This window comes from Rhododendron vialii, chromosome 4a (genome assembly GCF_030253575.1).
Source record: "Rhododendron vialii isolate Sample 1 chromosome 4a, ASM3025357v1".
NCBI lineage: Eukaryota > Viridiplantae > Streptophyta > Magnoliopsida > Ericales > Ericaceae > Rhododendron > Rhododendron vialii.
In genome coordinates this window covers 4,215,138-4,232,921 of record NC_080560.1, presented here as the reverse complement: position 1 = coordinate 4,232,921, position 17,784 = coordinate 4,215,138, and the positions used below count along the sequence as shown (strand labels likewise).

The window sequence follows — 17,784 nt, the reverse complement described above, 5'->3', positions numbered from 1 at the left end:
AAAGTTAAAAGAAGACAGCCACGCACAGAATCGCACATCCAGCAAACAGCCAGTATTCAAAAATTCATAACTAATTGTGTGATTATCGGTTTTGCATGATCTTGGTACCAAAATCTTCGTATTGAAACGTACTTTTACAGTTATGAAGACACCAAAAATTGATTCATAGCAGAAGGGCCCCCAAAAGACAGATTACCAAAACCCACGAATTTGACCCAAAACATGAACTTGTCAGTTTCCTTCCAAAACTCAATCCATAGAGAATCTAACCACACAAATATAAAATTAAACATGGATTACACTTCTAGAGTACAAGAACTTACTTGTCACCGAGTTGGATCGTCGAAAACGGACCTCTCCTTCCTCCCTCCTCTTAGCCGTGACCTCCTCCCTTTCTCTCCCCCTCTCTCTCGCTCTCCCTCTCTCTCTCTCTCTACGTAAAATATCAGGGAAAGGGGATGGAATGAGATATTTAACAAATATCTCCCTTTGAAAAATTATGTGGTGTAACCACACCACCCATCCACTTATGCAACCAACCAATAGCATTTAGTTAAATTCCCATCAAATAATAATTAGCCCTATAAACACATAATTCAATTAAAATATGAGAGGTCCGTTTTCGACGATCCAACTCGGTGACAAGTAAGTTCTTGTACTCTAGAAGTGTAATCTATGTTTAATTTCATATTTGTGTGGTTAGATTCTCCATGGATTGAGTTTTGGAAGGAAATTGACAAAGTTCATGTTTTGGGTTAAATTCGTGGGTTTTGGTAATCTGTCTTTTGAAGGGCCTTCTGCTAGGAATCAATTTTTGGTGTCTTCATAACTGTAAAAGTACGTTTCAATACGAAGATTTCGGTACCAAGATCATGCAAAACCGATAATCACACAATTAGTTATGAATTTTTGAATACTGGCTGTTTGCTGGATGTGCGATTCTGTGCGTGGCTGTCTTCTTTTAACTTTCTGGGCATGATGAACATTTTGGGTGGCTTTGGGTCTTTTACAGGAGCTGCATATTTAAGTTAAGAAGAGATTGGCGTTGGAATCAAGTAATTTGGTTAAGAATACAATTTTTGGTGAATTTCTAAAGCTGGGTTGGTTGATAGATGCGAAAATGGTTGCGAAACTGTTTTCTTTGGATTGTTGGGTTAATTTCCTCTCGTTTCTGAACCTGAGATTTTAACTGAGCGTAGGGCTTGTAGTGGTGCAACTTTGGGTGTTGGTTTCAATATTTTTGGGTTTAAGATGAAAGAGTTATGATTTTTCAATCAATTTTACTTATTCCCGTGTAGAATCTGGCAGCAGCGACAGACTTTGGTATAATGGCCATAACTCCTAGCTCGGGACTCAAAATGACACACCGTTTGTTTTGTTAGAAACTAGACACATAGAGCTTTCCAACGATACATCCCATGCATCATGGGTATGTCCGAGCGATAACAGATTTGCATCTAAAGTTGACCTAAATTCTGCATTTGCACCAGTTTTTACTGTTTTGTTGCGTTGGGCTGTTTGGTTGAGATTGTACACTTATGGGTCTTTATATTTGATATATTTGGGTGTGTTGGAGTACCTTGGAGTATGAAAAAGATGTGTGAGGTCTCCCGGGTACGTGGGTACTCCCGGACACCTCTAGAGATTTTGGTGACGTTGTGTAGTGTTTGCCCCATTAGCTAGTGTAGAAGGCATGTTATGATTTGTTAGTCTAGCATTTGGTTTAACATTCCTAGATGTTCATATGCTAATATGGGTTAACTTGTGGCTAGGTAACGAGCCGGTCTTTTAGGAGGTGCCGAAACCGTAAGTTTGGCATACTCCAGTCGAATGAAAGGTGAGTGTGTCTGATATGGTTCTTCTCAATAAGATATTGCTATTGTTGTATGTATATATCTTGCTAATGGTGTTTTAGCTTTCAATATGATTATTGATATGTAAATAATGCGGTGGAGGTGATTATATATCAATGATATCATGCTAGTCGAGGTTTAGCTATTGATATGGATATATGTGGTGGAAATTTGTATACCATGCTATATGTTGTTTTAGCTAATGGTATGCATGCTTGTTGTGTGTTGATTGTACCCGCGAAAGGATTGTGGAGTGAGTCACGCCATGTCGTATGCCATTCCGTCTAATTAACGGAGGTTGGGAGCATGGTTTGCGGGACACAATGCCTTAGGTACATATATGTGGTCGAAGTTGTATATCATGCTATATATTGTTTTAGCTAATGGTATGCATGCTTGTTGTATGTTGATTGTACTTGCTAAAGGATTGTGGAGTGAGTCACACCATATCGTGGGCCGTGCCGTCTAATTAACGGTGAATGGGAGTGTGGTGTGCGGGACACAATGCCTTGGGTACATGGGAATGTGGCAGACGTGTCACTGCATGCTTGTGTGATTTACATTCATGCTGTCGTCGATTCAGTTATTGCTATGTGGTTGTTTATTGGATAATATTGCTATGTTTGGCAGATGTGGTGGTTATAACTAATGTACTCATATGGGTATTGCAGTTATATTGGTGGTGAATATTCTTATTGATATTCTTTTGGGTATTGTGACATTTTATTGAGCATTTCTATATCTCACACACTCTGGCTTTCTTTTTTGGACTGCCAGGTAGCAGGTGGCTTAGAGTGGGTCCACTACTGGTCAACGCTTTGGAGAGTGCTGAGACTAGTCTCGGGTGATGTCGTTGGTTAGATTGTTGTGTAGCTGATACGTCTAGAAGTTAACCTAAATGTTTGTAATTAATTGGAGAGAGGGATATTTTTATAACTTGTGAGTTGAGGTTTTGGCGTTGACTTGGTTGTATTTTAAGTGAGAAGTCTTCCGCTAAGTTGTATTCTGATTGGTTGTAGAGTGTGGTGTGGTCTTTTGCATGGAATGCCACGTGGCCGCGCTGACTCGGACCCACATTGGGTGCCGTTTGCGGGGCGGGGCGTGACATGTCACTTGAAGGGACCATTTGGTGGTCAACTAATGGCTGCTGTTGCAAAGGATGCAAATAACCAATTATATCCATTGGTTGTGGCTGTGGTTGAAGCCGAGCTCAAAGATAGCTGGCTTTGGTTTCTTGATGAGCTGCTTGGTGTAATAGGGAGGCCAAAGGAGAGAGAGTGGACATTCATTTCAGATAGGCAAAAGGTCTGTTATTTGCATGTTCACTTTTAACTTTATCTTTATAATTTTGTGTTGGCACTTTCCTAGCCAAACTTTGATTTTTTAGTGGAAAAGAAAACAGAAATGGAGGAGTAAATGGACTGCCTATTCAATCAGCAGGAAAACAGCCACCGAAATCACCTTTCTCCATGAAAACCCCACATAGAATTGAACCTAGTTTGTCTTCTACTAGAACCTAGTTTTCTTTTCTTTTCTTTTCTTTTTTTTCCAAACGGCAAATACACCTCAAATTTCTAAGTAATACTCTTTTCTTTTTTTTTTGAATCTAAAAATAATGATAATTTTAACTACCAAAATATGGGTCGTTACAAAAACAAAAAGAACAGGGGAGGAGTATATCCTCTCTGGAAAGCAGGGGAATAAATGTGAAAGGTGGGGACTACTCATTCTTGATCAATTTTAACTAAAACATTATTATTTCCATGTGGGGGCTGCTCACTCTTGACCACTCTTGATCAATTTTAACCAAAACATTATTATGTGCTTGTTTTTTTTTTTTGACAAGATGTGCTTGTTCAATTTTAACTAAAACATTATTATTTCCATGTAGGGTTTGGTTGAGACTTTCAAGCAAATGCTTCCTGGGTTGACCACAGATTCTGTGTTCGACACATGTATGCCAACTTCAAGCTTTTATTTAAAGGTAAGGACCTCAAGGATCTAGTATGGGTGCTTGTTCTTACACTATTCAGGATTGGGAATATTTCATGCAACAGATCAAAAGATTAATAAAGATGCTTATGAATGGCTGATGAGAGAACCTCCAAATGTGTGGACTAGATCTATGTTTAGCCCTATACGTAAGTGTGAGATGTTGGCAAACAATATGTCAGAGTCCTTTAATCAATACATAAAGGAAGCAAGGGACAAACCCATAATAACAATGCTGGAAATGATTAGAAGGCAACTGATGTAACAAAAGAAGTTGGATTGAAACATGCAATGGAAGCATTTGTCCAAAGATTCAAAAGACTTTAGAGGAGCTGAAGAGTGATGCTAGGTCATGGGAGGCTACTTGTGCTGGAAATTCAATTTTTGAGGTGAGCAATGGTGTAAGGACATTTGTTGTTGACTTGGCAAGGCAAAGCTGCATTTGTAGGAAATGGGACATTACTGGTATACCATGCCCACATGGGATTGCTGCTATCATAAAAGACAAGAGGCAACCAGAGTCTTTTGTCCATCCATTCTTCCACAAGGAGACATATATGAGCTCATATGCTGCCATTATTAACCCTATCCCTGATCAAACCCAATGGGTCCACACTGAATCGGATGCAATTATGGCCCCCTCCTTAAGAAGGCCACCTGGTAGGCCCAAGAAAGCTAGAAGAAAGGGAGTTGACGAGGAAAAAAATCCACACTTGGCCAGAAGGACCCATCAGTCCTTAAAGTGTAGTAATTGCAACCAATATGGGCATAATACAAGAACTTGCAAGGGGCCTATTGCAGCAAAGAAACCAAAAGCTGTTGTAATTAGTGGTGAGGCAAGCTGAGGAAGAGGTAGGGCTGCAACTAGTGCTGAATCAAGCAGAGGAAGAGGTGTTGGGGACAGCGGAAGTGTGAGTGGATGAGAGTGAGCAAAAGATGTGACGGAAAAATAAAAAGATGAGAATAGATTTTGATGCTAAGTAGAAAATTTGGAATTGCAAGGATTTTATTCAATATCAAGCTTTGGGATTACAATGATTTTTTTTGAACTTGCAGTGCTGCTGCTCCTGCACATACAAACTGATTTTTGGGATCTTTTGGAATGATTTCGTGTGTGTGTACTTTTTCTATACAATCAGCACCTCTATTTATACTTGCTGTAAGACATCTCCAGAATTTTCTCCACATAGACTTTTCATCTTCCAAAGCTTCTTTGGGAGTTAAAACATCACTTTGGACTTATCTCTTTTGTCTGACCCTTCCAGATTTTTCCATTACTTAAGACTCTTGGAAAATTACAAATTAACTTCCAACACCCCCTCTTAATTTGTAATTTTCAATTGTTTCTTGAATTTATCAAACTTTTCGGTAGTTACCGCCTTTGTGAGGATGTCAGCAGGTTGATCATTTGTGTTGATGAATTCAAGACTGATTTATTCTTTATTCACCAAATCTCTGATGAAATGATGCCTTAGCTCAATGTGTTTTGATCTTGCATGGAACACGAGATTTTTTGTCATGGCGATTGCGGACATATTGTCACAATGAATGGTAGTCGGCTGCTGCTGCGATTGCTTCAAATCAGAGAGAATTCGCCTTAGCCAAATAGCTTCACAAGCCGCATCCGTTGCTGCAATGTACTCAGCTTCGGCAGAGGATAATGCAACAGTCTTTTGCTTCTTTGAGCACCAAGAAATCAGCTTTGTGCCAAGACAAAATAAATATCCCGATGTGCTTTTTTTGTCATCCAATGAACCTGCCCAATCGCTATCAGTAAATCCAACTAGCTTATTGTCCTCTTCCTTCTCATATAAGAGTCCATGCATCTTTGTTCCTTGAAGATACCTCAACACCCTTTTTGCCGCTACATAATGAAGCTTGTTGGGCTCGTTCATGAACCTGGAAATCATACTTACTGAATGCATAATATCCGGCCTTGTATTGGTTAGATAAATTAAAGAACCAACAAGACTTCTAAAGAATTTCTAATCCACTTTTTCAGTACCATCATTTGGTTGCAGCTTCTCATTCAAAGCCATTGGCGTTGAAACTGGTTTGCACTTGTCCATCTGAACTTTTTTCAACAAATCTTCTGTACACTTTCCTTGAGATATAAAAATCTTTCCATTTGATTGCTTCACTTGGATGCCAAGAAAATACTTCATAAGACCTAAGTCAGTCATCTCAAATTCTCTTTGCATTTTCTTTTTGAAATCTTCAACCATCTTTCATACTTGTGCCCAAATAGATCAAGTCATCTACATATAAGCAGACTATGAGAAAGTCTTCCATCCCTTCATACTTGACATAGAGCGATGGTTCACTTGGGCACCTTTGAAATCCATTTTGACTAAAGTATCCATCAATTCTGCTATTCCAAGCTCTAGGAGCTTGTTTCAAGCCATAGAGTGCCTTTCGAAGTCGGTATACTTTGTCCTCTTTTCCTTTAACCTCATACCCCTGTGGCTGCTCAACATACACTTCCTCTTCGAGTTCTCCATTGAGAAAAGCTGATTTTACATCCAACTGAAAAACTTTTAGTTTCAATTGCGCTGCCAAAGCAAGGACAGTCCGAATAGTCTCCATGCGAGCAACCGGTGCAAAAGTTTCATTGAAGTCGATTCCGGGCTGTTGAGAATAGCCCTTTGCCACCAGTCTTGCCTTGTGCTTTTGAATAGAACCATCTTCTTTGAATTTAGTCTTGAAGACCCATTTTAATCCAATCACTTCTTTTCCCTCTGGCAAGTCCATAAGCCCCCAAGTTTTGTTCTTTTTGATGGTGGTAATTTCTTCATCCATCGCCAATCTCCACACTTTTTCTTTGGAGGCTTCTTCAAAATGCTGTGGTTCACAAGCAAAAAGAGCCATATCACATGATTCATAAATGTCTCTTAAAGAACGCACCTTTCTTGGTGGTGATTCCGGACTTTCTTGACTTGAGGAGCTTGTGGCTAGAAGTCTTGTAGGAGTTGAAGTTGGACTTGAATGCTCTGGCAGCTCCTCCTGGCATGTAGTTGGTTCAAATAATTCATATGTCATTGGTGCTTGTGGGCACGCTACCCGGAAATTCCGTTTGCAAAAATTGGGTGCGGCCCTTTTTGTTGGAAAAGCGCGGCGAAACGCCTCGATTCAGAGTCGCCACTCGGGTTTTAGCGGTGAAAGCACCCAAGGAACCGAACTTGAAAAACGTTTGCCACGTTTTGTTTGATTTTGAAAAAGGCTTGTAGACCGGTCCGTCGTCACCTTCGATATCTGAGGTTCGGGAGCCAGTTTACGAGAGGAGAAGGGTTTTATGGCACCCCTCTCGCCCAATCCGGAGATCGGTCTCTACTCGGGCATTTTTGTAAAACATTTGCATCTTTCTCTCTTTTGATCACTCTTTTAGCCAGTTAGGGCAGGGGAACAGTTAATAGGGGTTAAAGCTGTAACAAGTTACAGTTTATGTGACAAAATGCTTTATGGATGATTTGCTTGCAATGCTAAATATAGATTGAGGACAAGCACTGAGCAAACTGGATAATTTGAAGTACGCTGCCCTGCGGGGATATGAGCAGATTCTGTGCCAGCATGCACTAGCCAAGCCACCGCATGCCGTGAGAACATGCACACGCCACCACACAACCGGCGTACTCCACTTGCTTGTTTGCTCAATCTTTGTTTGCAACCCTCTGGGCTCTGGAAAAGGACCAGCGCACACCCAGGACAAACCATGCAGTTAAATAAGCAGGATATATATATTTACAGACAGATGAAATGGCTTGAAGCCATGAAAATAGACAGAAAACCCCCTAAACAGAGTGGGGACATGAAGCAGGCCAAGATCATACTAAGATGCAAGGGCCAGCCACTGGGTCGTGGGACAACTGTCGTACGCCAGTCATACGATGCCGTACGCAGGTGTTACCATTATCCAGTGCGTGGCTTTGCATTCATCTGGGCTCTGGAACATGACCAGAAGGATCCCAGAGGCCCTCTAAACAGATAAAGAATAAGCAATAACTACTATATCTAAACAGTTCTAAACATACAGAAAGTAGTAAAACTGGTTATTTAGCATGCAAAGGTGATTGACAGAAAAGTAAGGTAACAGAAATGATGATCCATGATCCCCACGCCAGTAGTGCTCTCACTGCCATGACTGGCGTACGGCATATATTAGCGTGCGCCATGTTCTATCCCATACGTTTGTCGTATTTTTCCAGTTTAAGGTCAGGACTAGTATTACTTACTAGCCTGGACCTTACTGGTTCCCCTCAGGGGCCAAAAATAGGAAGGGACACAAAGGTGGTATACCTTTTTGTTTGAGGATTGAAGGTGGTATTGAGCTTAAAACTTGGAGATGGAGGCTTAGATGGTGACTGGATATCAGTAGGATGTATGGAAGTGGGTTGCTTTCCTTTCTCTTTCAATGGAAGAAAAGAGATGGAGAGCAAGAAGGAAGAAGAGAGAGTTTTCTTTTCTTCTTAATGAGGCTAACCCCTTGCAAATGAATGCAAGGGGAGCATTTATAGAGGGGGAGTGACTGAGATCAGTCTGGTTTAAGGCTTGTTTGGCTGGCTTGGGTCAAGAAGGGAGCCTTCCCATGCATTAAATGCATGGGACTAGTTGATGGGGGGTGTAGGAGAGAGAGGGAACGCCTCTGGACGATATAATCATCAGGGGTTACTGTGGCCGACGTCAGGGTGGCACAAAAGTCCCGCCCAAGTGGCTGAATAAAGTTGATTTGACTGGAATTGACTGGCGTGCGCCACATATGTACTGGCGTGCGCCACATATGTACTGGCGTGCGCCAGTGATAACTGGGTCAACGGTCGATGACTGACACGTGGCACATAACTGGCGTACGCCTCCAAGGCACTGGCGTAGGCCAGTTGGGTTTTGCTGGGGCTGTTTGGCTCTGGTTTGAAGGGTTTGAAAAGGGGTTTGAAAGAGGTTCGGGACGCTCAAAGCTCAAACACACCATTATCCTCAGTTTGTTCTCGACCAAAATCATCATTGGGGAAATAAAAGATCGACAAATAACGTTATTTGGACAGTCCAGAATGGGGTGTCTACAGTGCTTGAGAAGTGTTTCCATCCCAGCTCCAAGCTGCCATTTCATCAAACACCACATCTCTAGAAACAATCAGCTTGTTTGTATTTGGATTGAACAACCGATATCCTTTCGACTCATCACTATAGCCAATGAAGATGAGCTTTTCTCCTTTCTCATCAAACTTTTCTCTGTCTTTGGATGGAATTAAAGAATATGCGATGCAGCCGAAAACTCTTAAGTGATCAATCACCGGCTTCCTTTTATTCCAGGCTTCAAATGGAGTCTTGTTGCGAACAGCTTTTGTGGGAGATCGATTGAGGATATAAATTGCTGAATTAACAGCCTCGGCCCAAAACTTGTTGGGTAGTCCTTTGCCCTTTAACATACTCCGAGCCATCTTCGCAATGGTCCGATTTTTCCTCTCTGCAACACCATTTGCTGCGGACTTCTTCTAATAGTGAGCTGCCTCTGAATTCCATTTTCTTTGCAATAGTCCATGAATGGAGTATAGATAAATTCTCCTCCTCGGTCAGTCCGAAGAGTCTTAATTTCATGCCCACTCTGTTTTTCTGCAAGAGCTTTAAATTGAAGAAAAACAGAAAATGCCTCGAACTTTTGAGCAAGAAAGAAAATCCACATCATACGTGCATAATCATCAACAAAGAGGATAAAGTATCTTTTATCGGTGAGAGAGGGAGTCCTTTTAGGACCACATATATCAGAATGAACCAGCTCCAATGGGGCTTTTGCTCTCCAAGAAGTTTTAGGAAATGGAAGTCTATGCATCTTCCCATAAATGCAACCTTCGCATCTTCCCATAAATGCAACCTTTGCAAATTTGATTTGTTCTTTCGATTTGAGGGAGTCCAATCACCATGTTACTTTGCTTGAGTAAATGTAGCACTTTATTATTCAAGTGGCCGTATCTCAAATGCCACAAGAAAGTATTATCAAGACTTTCACTTTTGAAGGCAATTTTCTCGTCAAGTGGCATAACAAGTTGAAATACTTTGTTTTTACTCATTTCAAGAATTGCCATTGTGACATTATTCTTCTTATCAAAAATTCTGCATTTTCCATCATCAAAAATTACGGAATAGCCTTTTTGCAAGAGTTGTCCAACACTTAAGAGATTTTGAGTAAGATTTGGAACATAAAGAACATCACCAATAAGCTTACTGTTACCTCCCTTTGTGCGGACAGAAATTACTCCTTTGCCTTCAGCACTTTGCAGCTTTCCATCTCCAAGTTTCACCTGCGAAGCAAAGTTCTGATCAAGCTCCACAAAGATATCACGATTCCCTGTCATGTGGTTGCTGCACCCACTGTCCAAGTACCAAACATCCTGAGATTCTTCCTGGACATTCATGCAAGAAAAAAGTTGTTCGGGCTCATTTGTCATGAAATTTGCTTCAGCACTTTCCTTTTTCTGTTGAAACCAGCAATCCCTTTGAGAGTGATTAGGATTTCTGCATTTCTTGCATTTGAATCGACAATCTTTTGTTTGGTGATTAGACCTTTTGCAGTGCGGCAACTAGAGTTGTAATTACCAGCTCTTTGTTGCGGATTACCAGATCTTTGTTGCTGATTTTCTCCTCTTTGATTTGCTTTGCCCTCACCTTCATTTTGGTTTGGCTGGCCGTACATCTTCTTTTGGAATGACCCTCCTTTTTTCGCTTGCTCCTGCTTGTTTGCCTTGTTGGTGTTGAAATGGAGTTTGGATTGAAAAGCTTGGTCGATGGGTTGGCTCGACGACCTGTTAATTCTCTGCTCATGTGCTTGGAGTGAACCCATTAGTTCAAACATAGTAATTTTTGACAAGTCTTTAGCTTCTTCTATGGTAGCAACACAATGATCAAATTTTGGAGGTAAACTCCTGAGTATTTTCTCAATCACCTTTTTATCTTGAATGGCTTCACCATGGCTTTTAATTTGATTGACAATCTCAGCAACTCTAGAGAGAAAATCTCTAATGCATTCACTTTCTTTCATCAATAAGTTATCAAAATCTCTCCACAAAGATTGCAGCTTTATGGAAACAATTTTTTCATTTCCTTGAAACTCATCTTTCAACACATCCCATGCTTCTTTTGCACTCTTTGCATTAAAAATTCTAGGATAGATTGATTTGCTTACCCCTTGTTTGATGTAGCGGAGTGCCGTTGCGTCTTTTTTCTTGTTCTCCTTATGCTGCTTTTGTGCTGCTTGTGTCGCAACTTCTGGTTGATCTGGCATGCCTTTCTCAATAACTTCCCACACGTCTTCAGATACGAAAAAATTCTCCATTTCGCTACTCCAGTAGTCATAGTTTTCCCCTTCAAAGATAGGGACTTGACTTGGAGAATATCTAAACATGGTAGGGGCTGGAATTGATGCCATCAGTAGCACTAGGAAGGAAAATAAGGAATGAAGCGGATACTAAACAAGCTCTGATACCAAATTTGTTGGGGACAGCGGAAGTGTGAGTGGATGAGAGTGAGCAAAAGATGTGACGGAAAAATAAAAAGATGAGAATAGACTTTGATGCTAAGTAGAAAATTTGGAATTGCAAGGATTTTATTCAATATCAAGCTTTGGGATTACAATGATTTTTTTTGAACTTGCAGTGCTGCTGCTCCTGCACATACAAACTGATTTTTGGGATCTTTTGGAATGATTTCGTGTGTGTGTACTTTTTTTGTACAATCAGCACCTCTATTTATACTTGCTGTAGGACATCTCCAGAATTTTCTCCACATAGACTTTTCATCTTCCAAAGCTTCTTTGGGATCGGAGTTAAAACATCACCTTGGACTTATCTCTTTTGACTGACCCTTCCAGATTTTTCCATTACTTAAGACTCTTGGAAAATTACAAATTAACTTCCAACAAGAGGTAGGGGAGATTCAAGTAGGGGAAGAGGTAGGGGAGATTCTGCAAGAGGAAGAGCAAGCGGAAGAGGAAGAAGCCAAGCAAGGGGAAGGGGGCGAAGCCAAGCAAGGGGAAGGGGGAGAAACTAAGGACCAACACCTACTCAAGAGAGTTCAATGATCACATATGAGCACACAAGGCCTACAACTGAAGTTGATTCTGCAATGGTATATGACTACCACTGTTATTTAACATTAGTTTGTAAAAAATGCATATTAACTTGAGTAATATTATAATTGATGCAAATGCAAAGGAGGTCCACCACTTATGGAGATGTGTATTTTTCAGCCGGAGTGGGAAGCTCAAGAGGTGGTGCTATTGTCCAAATTAGCCACTCACAAAGCTTGTCAAACATGGCACCAACACAAGGTTCTCAGGTCCCCACATCTGCACACAACTCAGGAATGGCACTTGATGGATATGCAGCCTTTTAGAAGTCAGTCGAAAAGTTCATGGAGCTGGTAGTTTTAGTTTGGCATTACTTTTGGAATATGCACCTGTTGGTTTTGCTTCTAATTAAGTACTTTGGCTAGTTAATTGCTATCTAAGTTTGTGGACCTGTTTATGGCTATCTAAGTTTATGGACCACTTCATGGCAATCTAAGTTTATGGACCACTTTATGGCTATCTAAGTTTGTTTGCTGCCAACTTATTTCTGGTGTGTCTTGATCCTTTAAGAACACTTATGTAACAGATTATGATATGATATGCAAAATGTTGGCATTTTTTGACACACAAGGTTGCAAATTTTTTGAGAAATTTATGTACAGGTGCATAGCGATTGTTCTCGGCAAATTAATTTGGGTACTCTCTGTTTCTTTTTGTGGATGTGTATTTCTTTTGTGTATCTCTTTTTCCGTAGGAGTATTATCTTTTGGTTTATGTTTTTTTTTAAAAAAAAAAAAAGTCAAATCTTATGAATTGTGAGACTGAATTCTACACAGGTTTCGTTTTCTTTCTTTGTAATTTTAAGTTGCTATTGGGAATTACATGGGTTTGCTATTCTGATTGGATTCTTAGACAATGTTTACTCACTCAATTGGTATGGATTGGAATTGTATTCCACTGAGGGAAGAAGAAAATGAACTGATTAATGGAGAGAGAGAGAGAGAGAGAGAGAGAGAGATAGAGGGAGATGGGTTTGTGGAGAGAGAGAGAGAGAGAGCGAGAGAGAGAGAGAGATGGTTTGTGTAAAGTCTGGAAATTTCAATTTTGAGATGATTGGGTATGCTAGAAAGGGAGGGAGAGGGTAATTTTGTCCTTGGGCCTCAAAAAAAATGGCCTGGAAACTTTTTCCATCCAAAACCCTAACAGACAACAAACGGAAGGGTTAGGGCGGCAGCGAAATAATAGTTAAAGGGGGTTAAGTGTTCGATTGAGTAGTTGGAGGGTGCAAAGTGTGGCCGGGTGATAGTTTAAGGGGGCAAAGTATAATTTCCCCATTTTTTTTTTCTTATGAATTATTGTGGTTTTCTCGTGATTGTTTATGGCCTTTTTATGAATTTGTTTAGTTATGACTTTGTTTAATTTAGTTATGAATAACTTTATGAATTTTGTGGTCCAGTTATGAATTTTGTGGTTAAATAAGGTGACATGTTGGATGACCAATTCTTCAGGTCACATTTTGCTGATGTGGCCCAATCTGAGTCTTTTGTTTGGTGCATATTATATGTCCTTAAAATGAGGTATGCATTGAACCATTTTCCCGGCACTTATAGCATACTACTCGATGGGTATCGACGGACACGTGGGACTCATTCTGGATTCCTCACAGATGATCCGAATCATTCAATAATTTTTCAAAAAAATTTGAGCGGGCCTTTGAAAAATTAGCTCGATTCGATATATGTAAGTGTTCAATTAAATTTTTTATTTTTTCATTCAGATATCGAGATCAGAGACAATCCCAAAATGCGTATGTACACAGTGTATAGATATGAATGTATATATGTATATTCTTTTCGTTCTGGCAGATGATATTTTCTTCTTCTCATTTTTGATATTTACCGTTCTGCCCATTGGCTATCGTTAGAGTTTCATTTTTTAGATAATTAGAGGCCGGTCCTAGTTTTTAGGCTTGGTTTGATCCCAACCCAGAATATTATTCCCAAGCCTGCATAGGCTCGGATATGTTATCTTATGACTTTTTTGCCCATTTTAGTCCGCATCGTCAACTCAATCTCATCATTCCTCCTCCCACTCCCTCTGAAGATGATAAACCTCCTCTCTCTCTCTCTCCATCATCGATCTGTATTCTATTGAATTGATGCAATAGGATAAAGAGATTTTTCATTATCAAATCAATAATACCATTGATATGATTTAGATCAAGAAAGTTGCATACCTTTTGCGTACTTTGAGGACTCGTCCAGATGTTAAGGAAGCAATAGAGGACGAGGGTAAGGATCACGTATCCGTATTCTCTGGGAATCAACTCCACTCCGGCCGTCTTCTCCGATTCTGATCGACCGTTAGATCCATTTCAATTCAATTTCACAAACTGTACGTAGTTCATCATCGCTTTGCCCATGGTTCTTGTCGGAGCATGAACATGAAGACGACGTACGAGACGGAGGCCCACTGGTATTTCTCCGATCTAATTTCAGATCCCAAATTTTTTGAGATCCGGATTTCAGAACACAAATTTTTTGAGACCCACGCTGGAGACGCCGGAGCAAGGGTAGAAATCTTTGTTGATTAGATATTTTGTTGAATGTCAATCGATTTTTTTGTTGAATGTTGGACCATCCATCAATGGCAGTCAATTTTTTGTAGATGTTTTTTTTGTTAAATGTCAAATTTATGTATTTTCAACCTCTCATATTTGATTTTGATTTTTTTTTTGTTCAATTTTTGTTTGTATATATTTTTTATGAGAACTGTATATTTTTCTATGAGAACTGTATATTTGTCTTTGAGAACAATCTATGAGAACTATGTATTTTCTATAAGAACTATATATTGTTCACAAGAATTGTGTATTTGTCTATGAGAACTGTGTATTTTTCTATGAGAATCGTGTATTGTTCATGAGAACTGTGTATTTTCTTTGAAAATTGTTTTTGAGAATTATGTATTTTCTATGAGAACTATTATCCATGAGAACTATTTATGAGAATTGTGTATTTTTCTATGAGAACTATGTATTTTCTATGAAAAATATGTATTTTAATATATAGTGAGACTATGTAAACAAGTGTATTTTCTATGAGAACTGTGTATTTTTCTATGAGACTTGACAGTTAAAAATTCAATTTTAAATCAATTTATTTCCTATGTGAACTATTACATTTTTTTACTTTGATTACTTTTTTGAAGACATGACGGTGAGAACATTTATAACTATATTTGATTTGATTATCTTTTTATTTTTTTTCAATTTTCATTCGTGTGTATATTTTCTATGAGAATTGTGCATTTTTCTATGAGAACTGTGTGTTATTCATGAGAACTGACAATAAAAACTGTGTATTTTTCTATGAGAACTGTGTATTGTCCATGACAATTGTCTATTAGAACCGTGTATTTTCTATGAGAACTATATATTTTTTATGAGAACTGTGTATTTTAGTGTATCGTAAGATTATGTGAAATATATATTTTTTAGTTCATATAACCAGTTCACATAATCTAATTCTCATAACCAGTTTACAAAGTTTCTCTATGAGAACAATTACTTCTCATAGTCAATTCTTATAGAACTGACTATGAGAATTGACAATTTATATAGCCAGTTCTCATAGCTCAGCTCACAAGACCAGTTCTCTATGAGAACCGAATAGTTCTCATAGAACTAACTATGAGACTTGGTAGTTTTCATAGCCAGTTTACATATCCAATGGTATTTTTGTCCGAAATAATATGATTCAGGAATTGATTCTAAAAATATAGCTCTCATAGTCTCAGTTCTCGTAACCATAGTTCATGAGTACTTTTAGGAGATTTGTGTATTTATTCATGAGAACTATGTATTTTTTATGAGAATTGTGTATTTTTTTGTGAGAACTGTATATGAGAATTGTGTATTTTATATGAAAACTGTGTATTTTCTATGAGAACTGTGTATTTTCTATGGGAACCGTGTATTTTTCTATGAGAATTGTGTATTTTCTATGAAAACTGTCTATAAGAATCATGTATTTTTTATGAGAACTGTGTATTTTTTATGAGAACTGTGTATTGTTCAAGACAACTATCTATGAGAACTATTTGTTTTCTTTGAAAATTGAGTATTGTCCATGAGAACTGTGTATTTTCTATGACAACTACGTATTTTCTATGAGAACTGTGTAGTTTAGTGTGTGTTGAGATTATTTGAATTGTGTATTTTTCATTCACATAGCCATTTCACATAGTTCTCATAGAACTGACTATGAGAATTGACAGTTCTCATAACCAGTTCACAGAACCAAGGATATTTTTATCCGAAATAGTTCTTATAAAGATAATTCTTATAGAAACAGTTCTCATAGAATAATTATCATAGACACTTCTCATAAAAACAATTCTCATAAAAATAGTTCTCATAGAGAGTTTTCATAGTAAATGATATTTTTTTAATCTTACATAATTTCATATTCAATATGGATCTTGTTTAATAGATATCGTCGAATAAGTTTCAAAAATATAAATTTTTTTTAAAAATGAATATCTACAACAAAAGATATGACTTTTTAAAATTTAAACAATGTTTTAATGGTGCACCAATGTTCATGGAGTATTGGATAATTTTTCTATATTAGATGCTCTCTAGTTCCGTGCGCTGATGCGCGTGAAGGGACATGATTGGAATAAAAAATACAAATAATTGTGCAGGACTAAATTAAGTCCAAACCTAATTTTTTGGGCCCGCCTAAAAATTCCCCTTCATTTTTTCCCACAATGGTTTCATTTTGCCTGACTGTTACAAGTTCTCATCATGCATAAAGAAAAACTTGTTTACAGCACTCAATCGTAACCGTCCAAAAGTGTTCTGGACAGTCTGGATGTTAATGAATCCGAAAAAGTTTCATTAACATCCGGACCGTCCAGAACACTTTTGGACAGCTGTAATTGGTTGTAGCTGTAAACAGCACCGCCAAAACAAGACAATCTCAAATGTAAAGTCCCTTTGTGTGGACTATTAGCGTTCTTTTTTCTTTTCGTTTTTTGGTTTTTAGTGTGTTCCTTTTCTTTTCGATGTGATAACTAGTTAACAACGACGAGAGTTTGTCTTCTCCTTTTGTTTGCAATAGTTGTGGAAGAATAACTTGACCTAAAATGACCAAGTCCAGAAAACTCGGTAAAGACTGCCTACGCATCTCCCCTTTTCCGCTATTTTACCGAGCAAAATCTCAACAGCCATCGTGCAACAGCCTCCCCAAGGCCTCGGCATCTTAAAGAACTATTACAAAGAAATAACTCCATTACAGTAACTCGCCTCCTCCAGCGACAGCGAGTCCCCGTTTTCACTAACAAAATCGCTAAAAACTTAAGGCATTTTATTATGTTATTCACGCTAATAAAAAAATTAATTCTATTTTACACATTGTTCACACTAACAAAAAATTTGTCAATAACTTCTTTTTCTAAACATTTTTTTCGCTCACATATTCATCTACAACTTAAAAGGAAATTGTGTCCTCCTATTTTTTGTGTTCTCAATAACAACTTTATGTCTTGGAAACTACTAGTAGATAATAAAGGCAACCGTTAAGGCATTGCCATGCTGCCAAGCACTTCCTACTAAGCGGGATGTCGAGCGGCATCCAGCCGTTCATCTCGGCATAGACGGTTCAGATTGAACCTGAGTGTGTACATATCAGAATCGTCTATTCTTCGGTCAAGATTCGAACCGCGTCGACTGCCGAGATGAACGACCTGATCGACCACTCAGCACCGCTGCCAAACACTCCTGCTTGGTTGCATCTCTCAATCCTGCCAACTAGGCAAAATGGATTAGAACCGTATTTGTGCCAACACCTGCTTTCCATATTGCCTAGTTTACACTCGATA

General features: G+C 38.7%; 1 protein-coding gene and 2 long non-coding RNA genes across 6 annotated transcripts; 2 read left to right on the top strand and 1 right to left on the bottom strand.

Annotated features, from left to right (window-relative positions):
- The first annotated feature begins 607 nt into the window (after positions 1–607).
- Positions 608–2,856, top strand: LOC131323424 (uncharacterized). 2 transcript variants are annotated; one of them, XR_009199175.1, is made up of 3 exons: positions 608–645; positions 1,773–1,837; positions 2,631–2,856. It is a non-coding gene; the product is annotated as an uncharacterized LOC131323424 (long non-coding RNA). The 2 variants fall into 2 exon arrangements; XR_009199176.1 differs by lacking the exon at positions 608–645 and having other exon boundaries at positions 1,680–1,837.
- A 1,007-nt stretch (positions 2,857–3,863) lies between these two features.
- LOC131323422 (uncharacterized) lies at positions 3,864–12,347 on the top strand. The gene is made up of 3 exons (XR_009199171.1): positions 3,864–4,736; positions 11,782–11,957; positions 12,079–12,347. It is a non-coding gene; the product is annotated as an uncharacterized LOC131323422 (long non-coding RNA).
- On the bottom strand, positions 8,910–11,622 carry LOC131323421 (uncharacterized). 3 transcript variants are annotated; one of them, XM_058355207.1, is made up of 4 exons: positions 11,017–11,622; positions 10,431–10,647; positions 10,066–10,309; positions 8,910–9,458 (listed from the first exon to the last, which is right to left on the bottom strand). In XM_058355207.1, exons 1-4 carry the CDS (start codon positions 11,184–11,186, stop codon positions 9,259–9,261), a joined length of 831 nt encoding a protein of 276 aa, XP_058211190.1. In that variant the 5' UTR covers positions 11,187–11,622; the 3' UTR covers positions 8,910–9,258. The 3 variants fall into 3 exon arrangements, 1 of the variants encoding a protein (XP_058211190.1); XR_009199170.1 differs by having other exon boundaries at positions 10,431–11,619; XR_009199169.1 differs by having other exon boundaries at positions 10,066–11,615.
- Positions 12,348–17,784: the final 5,437 nt, after the last annotated feature.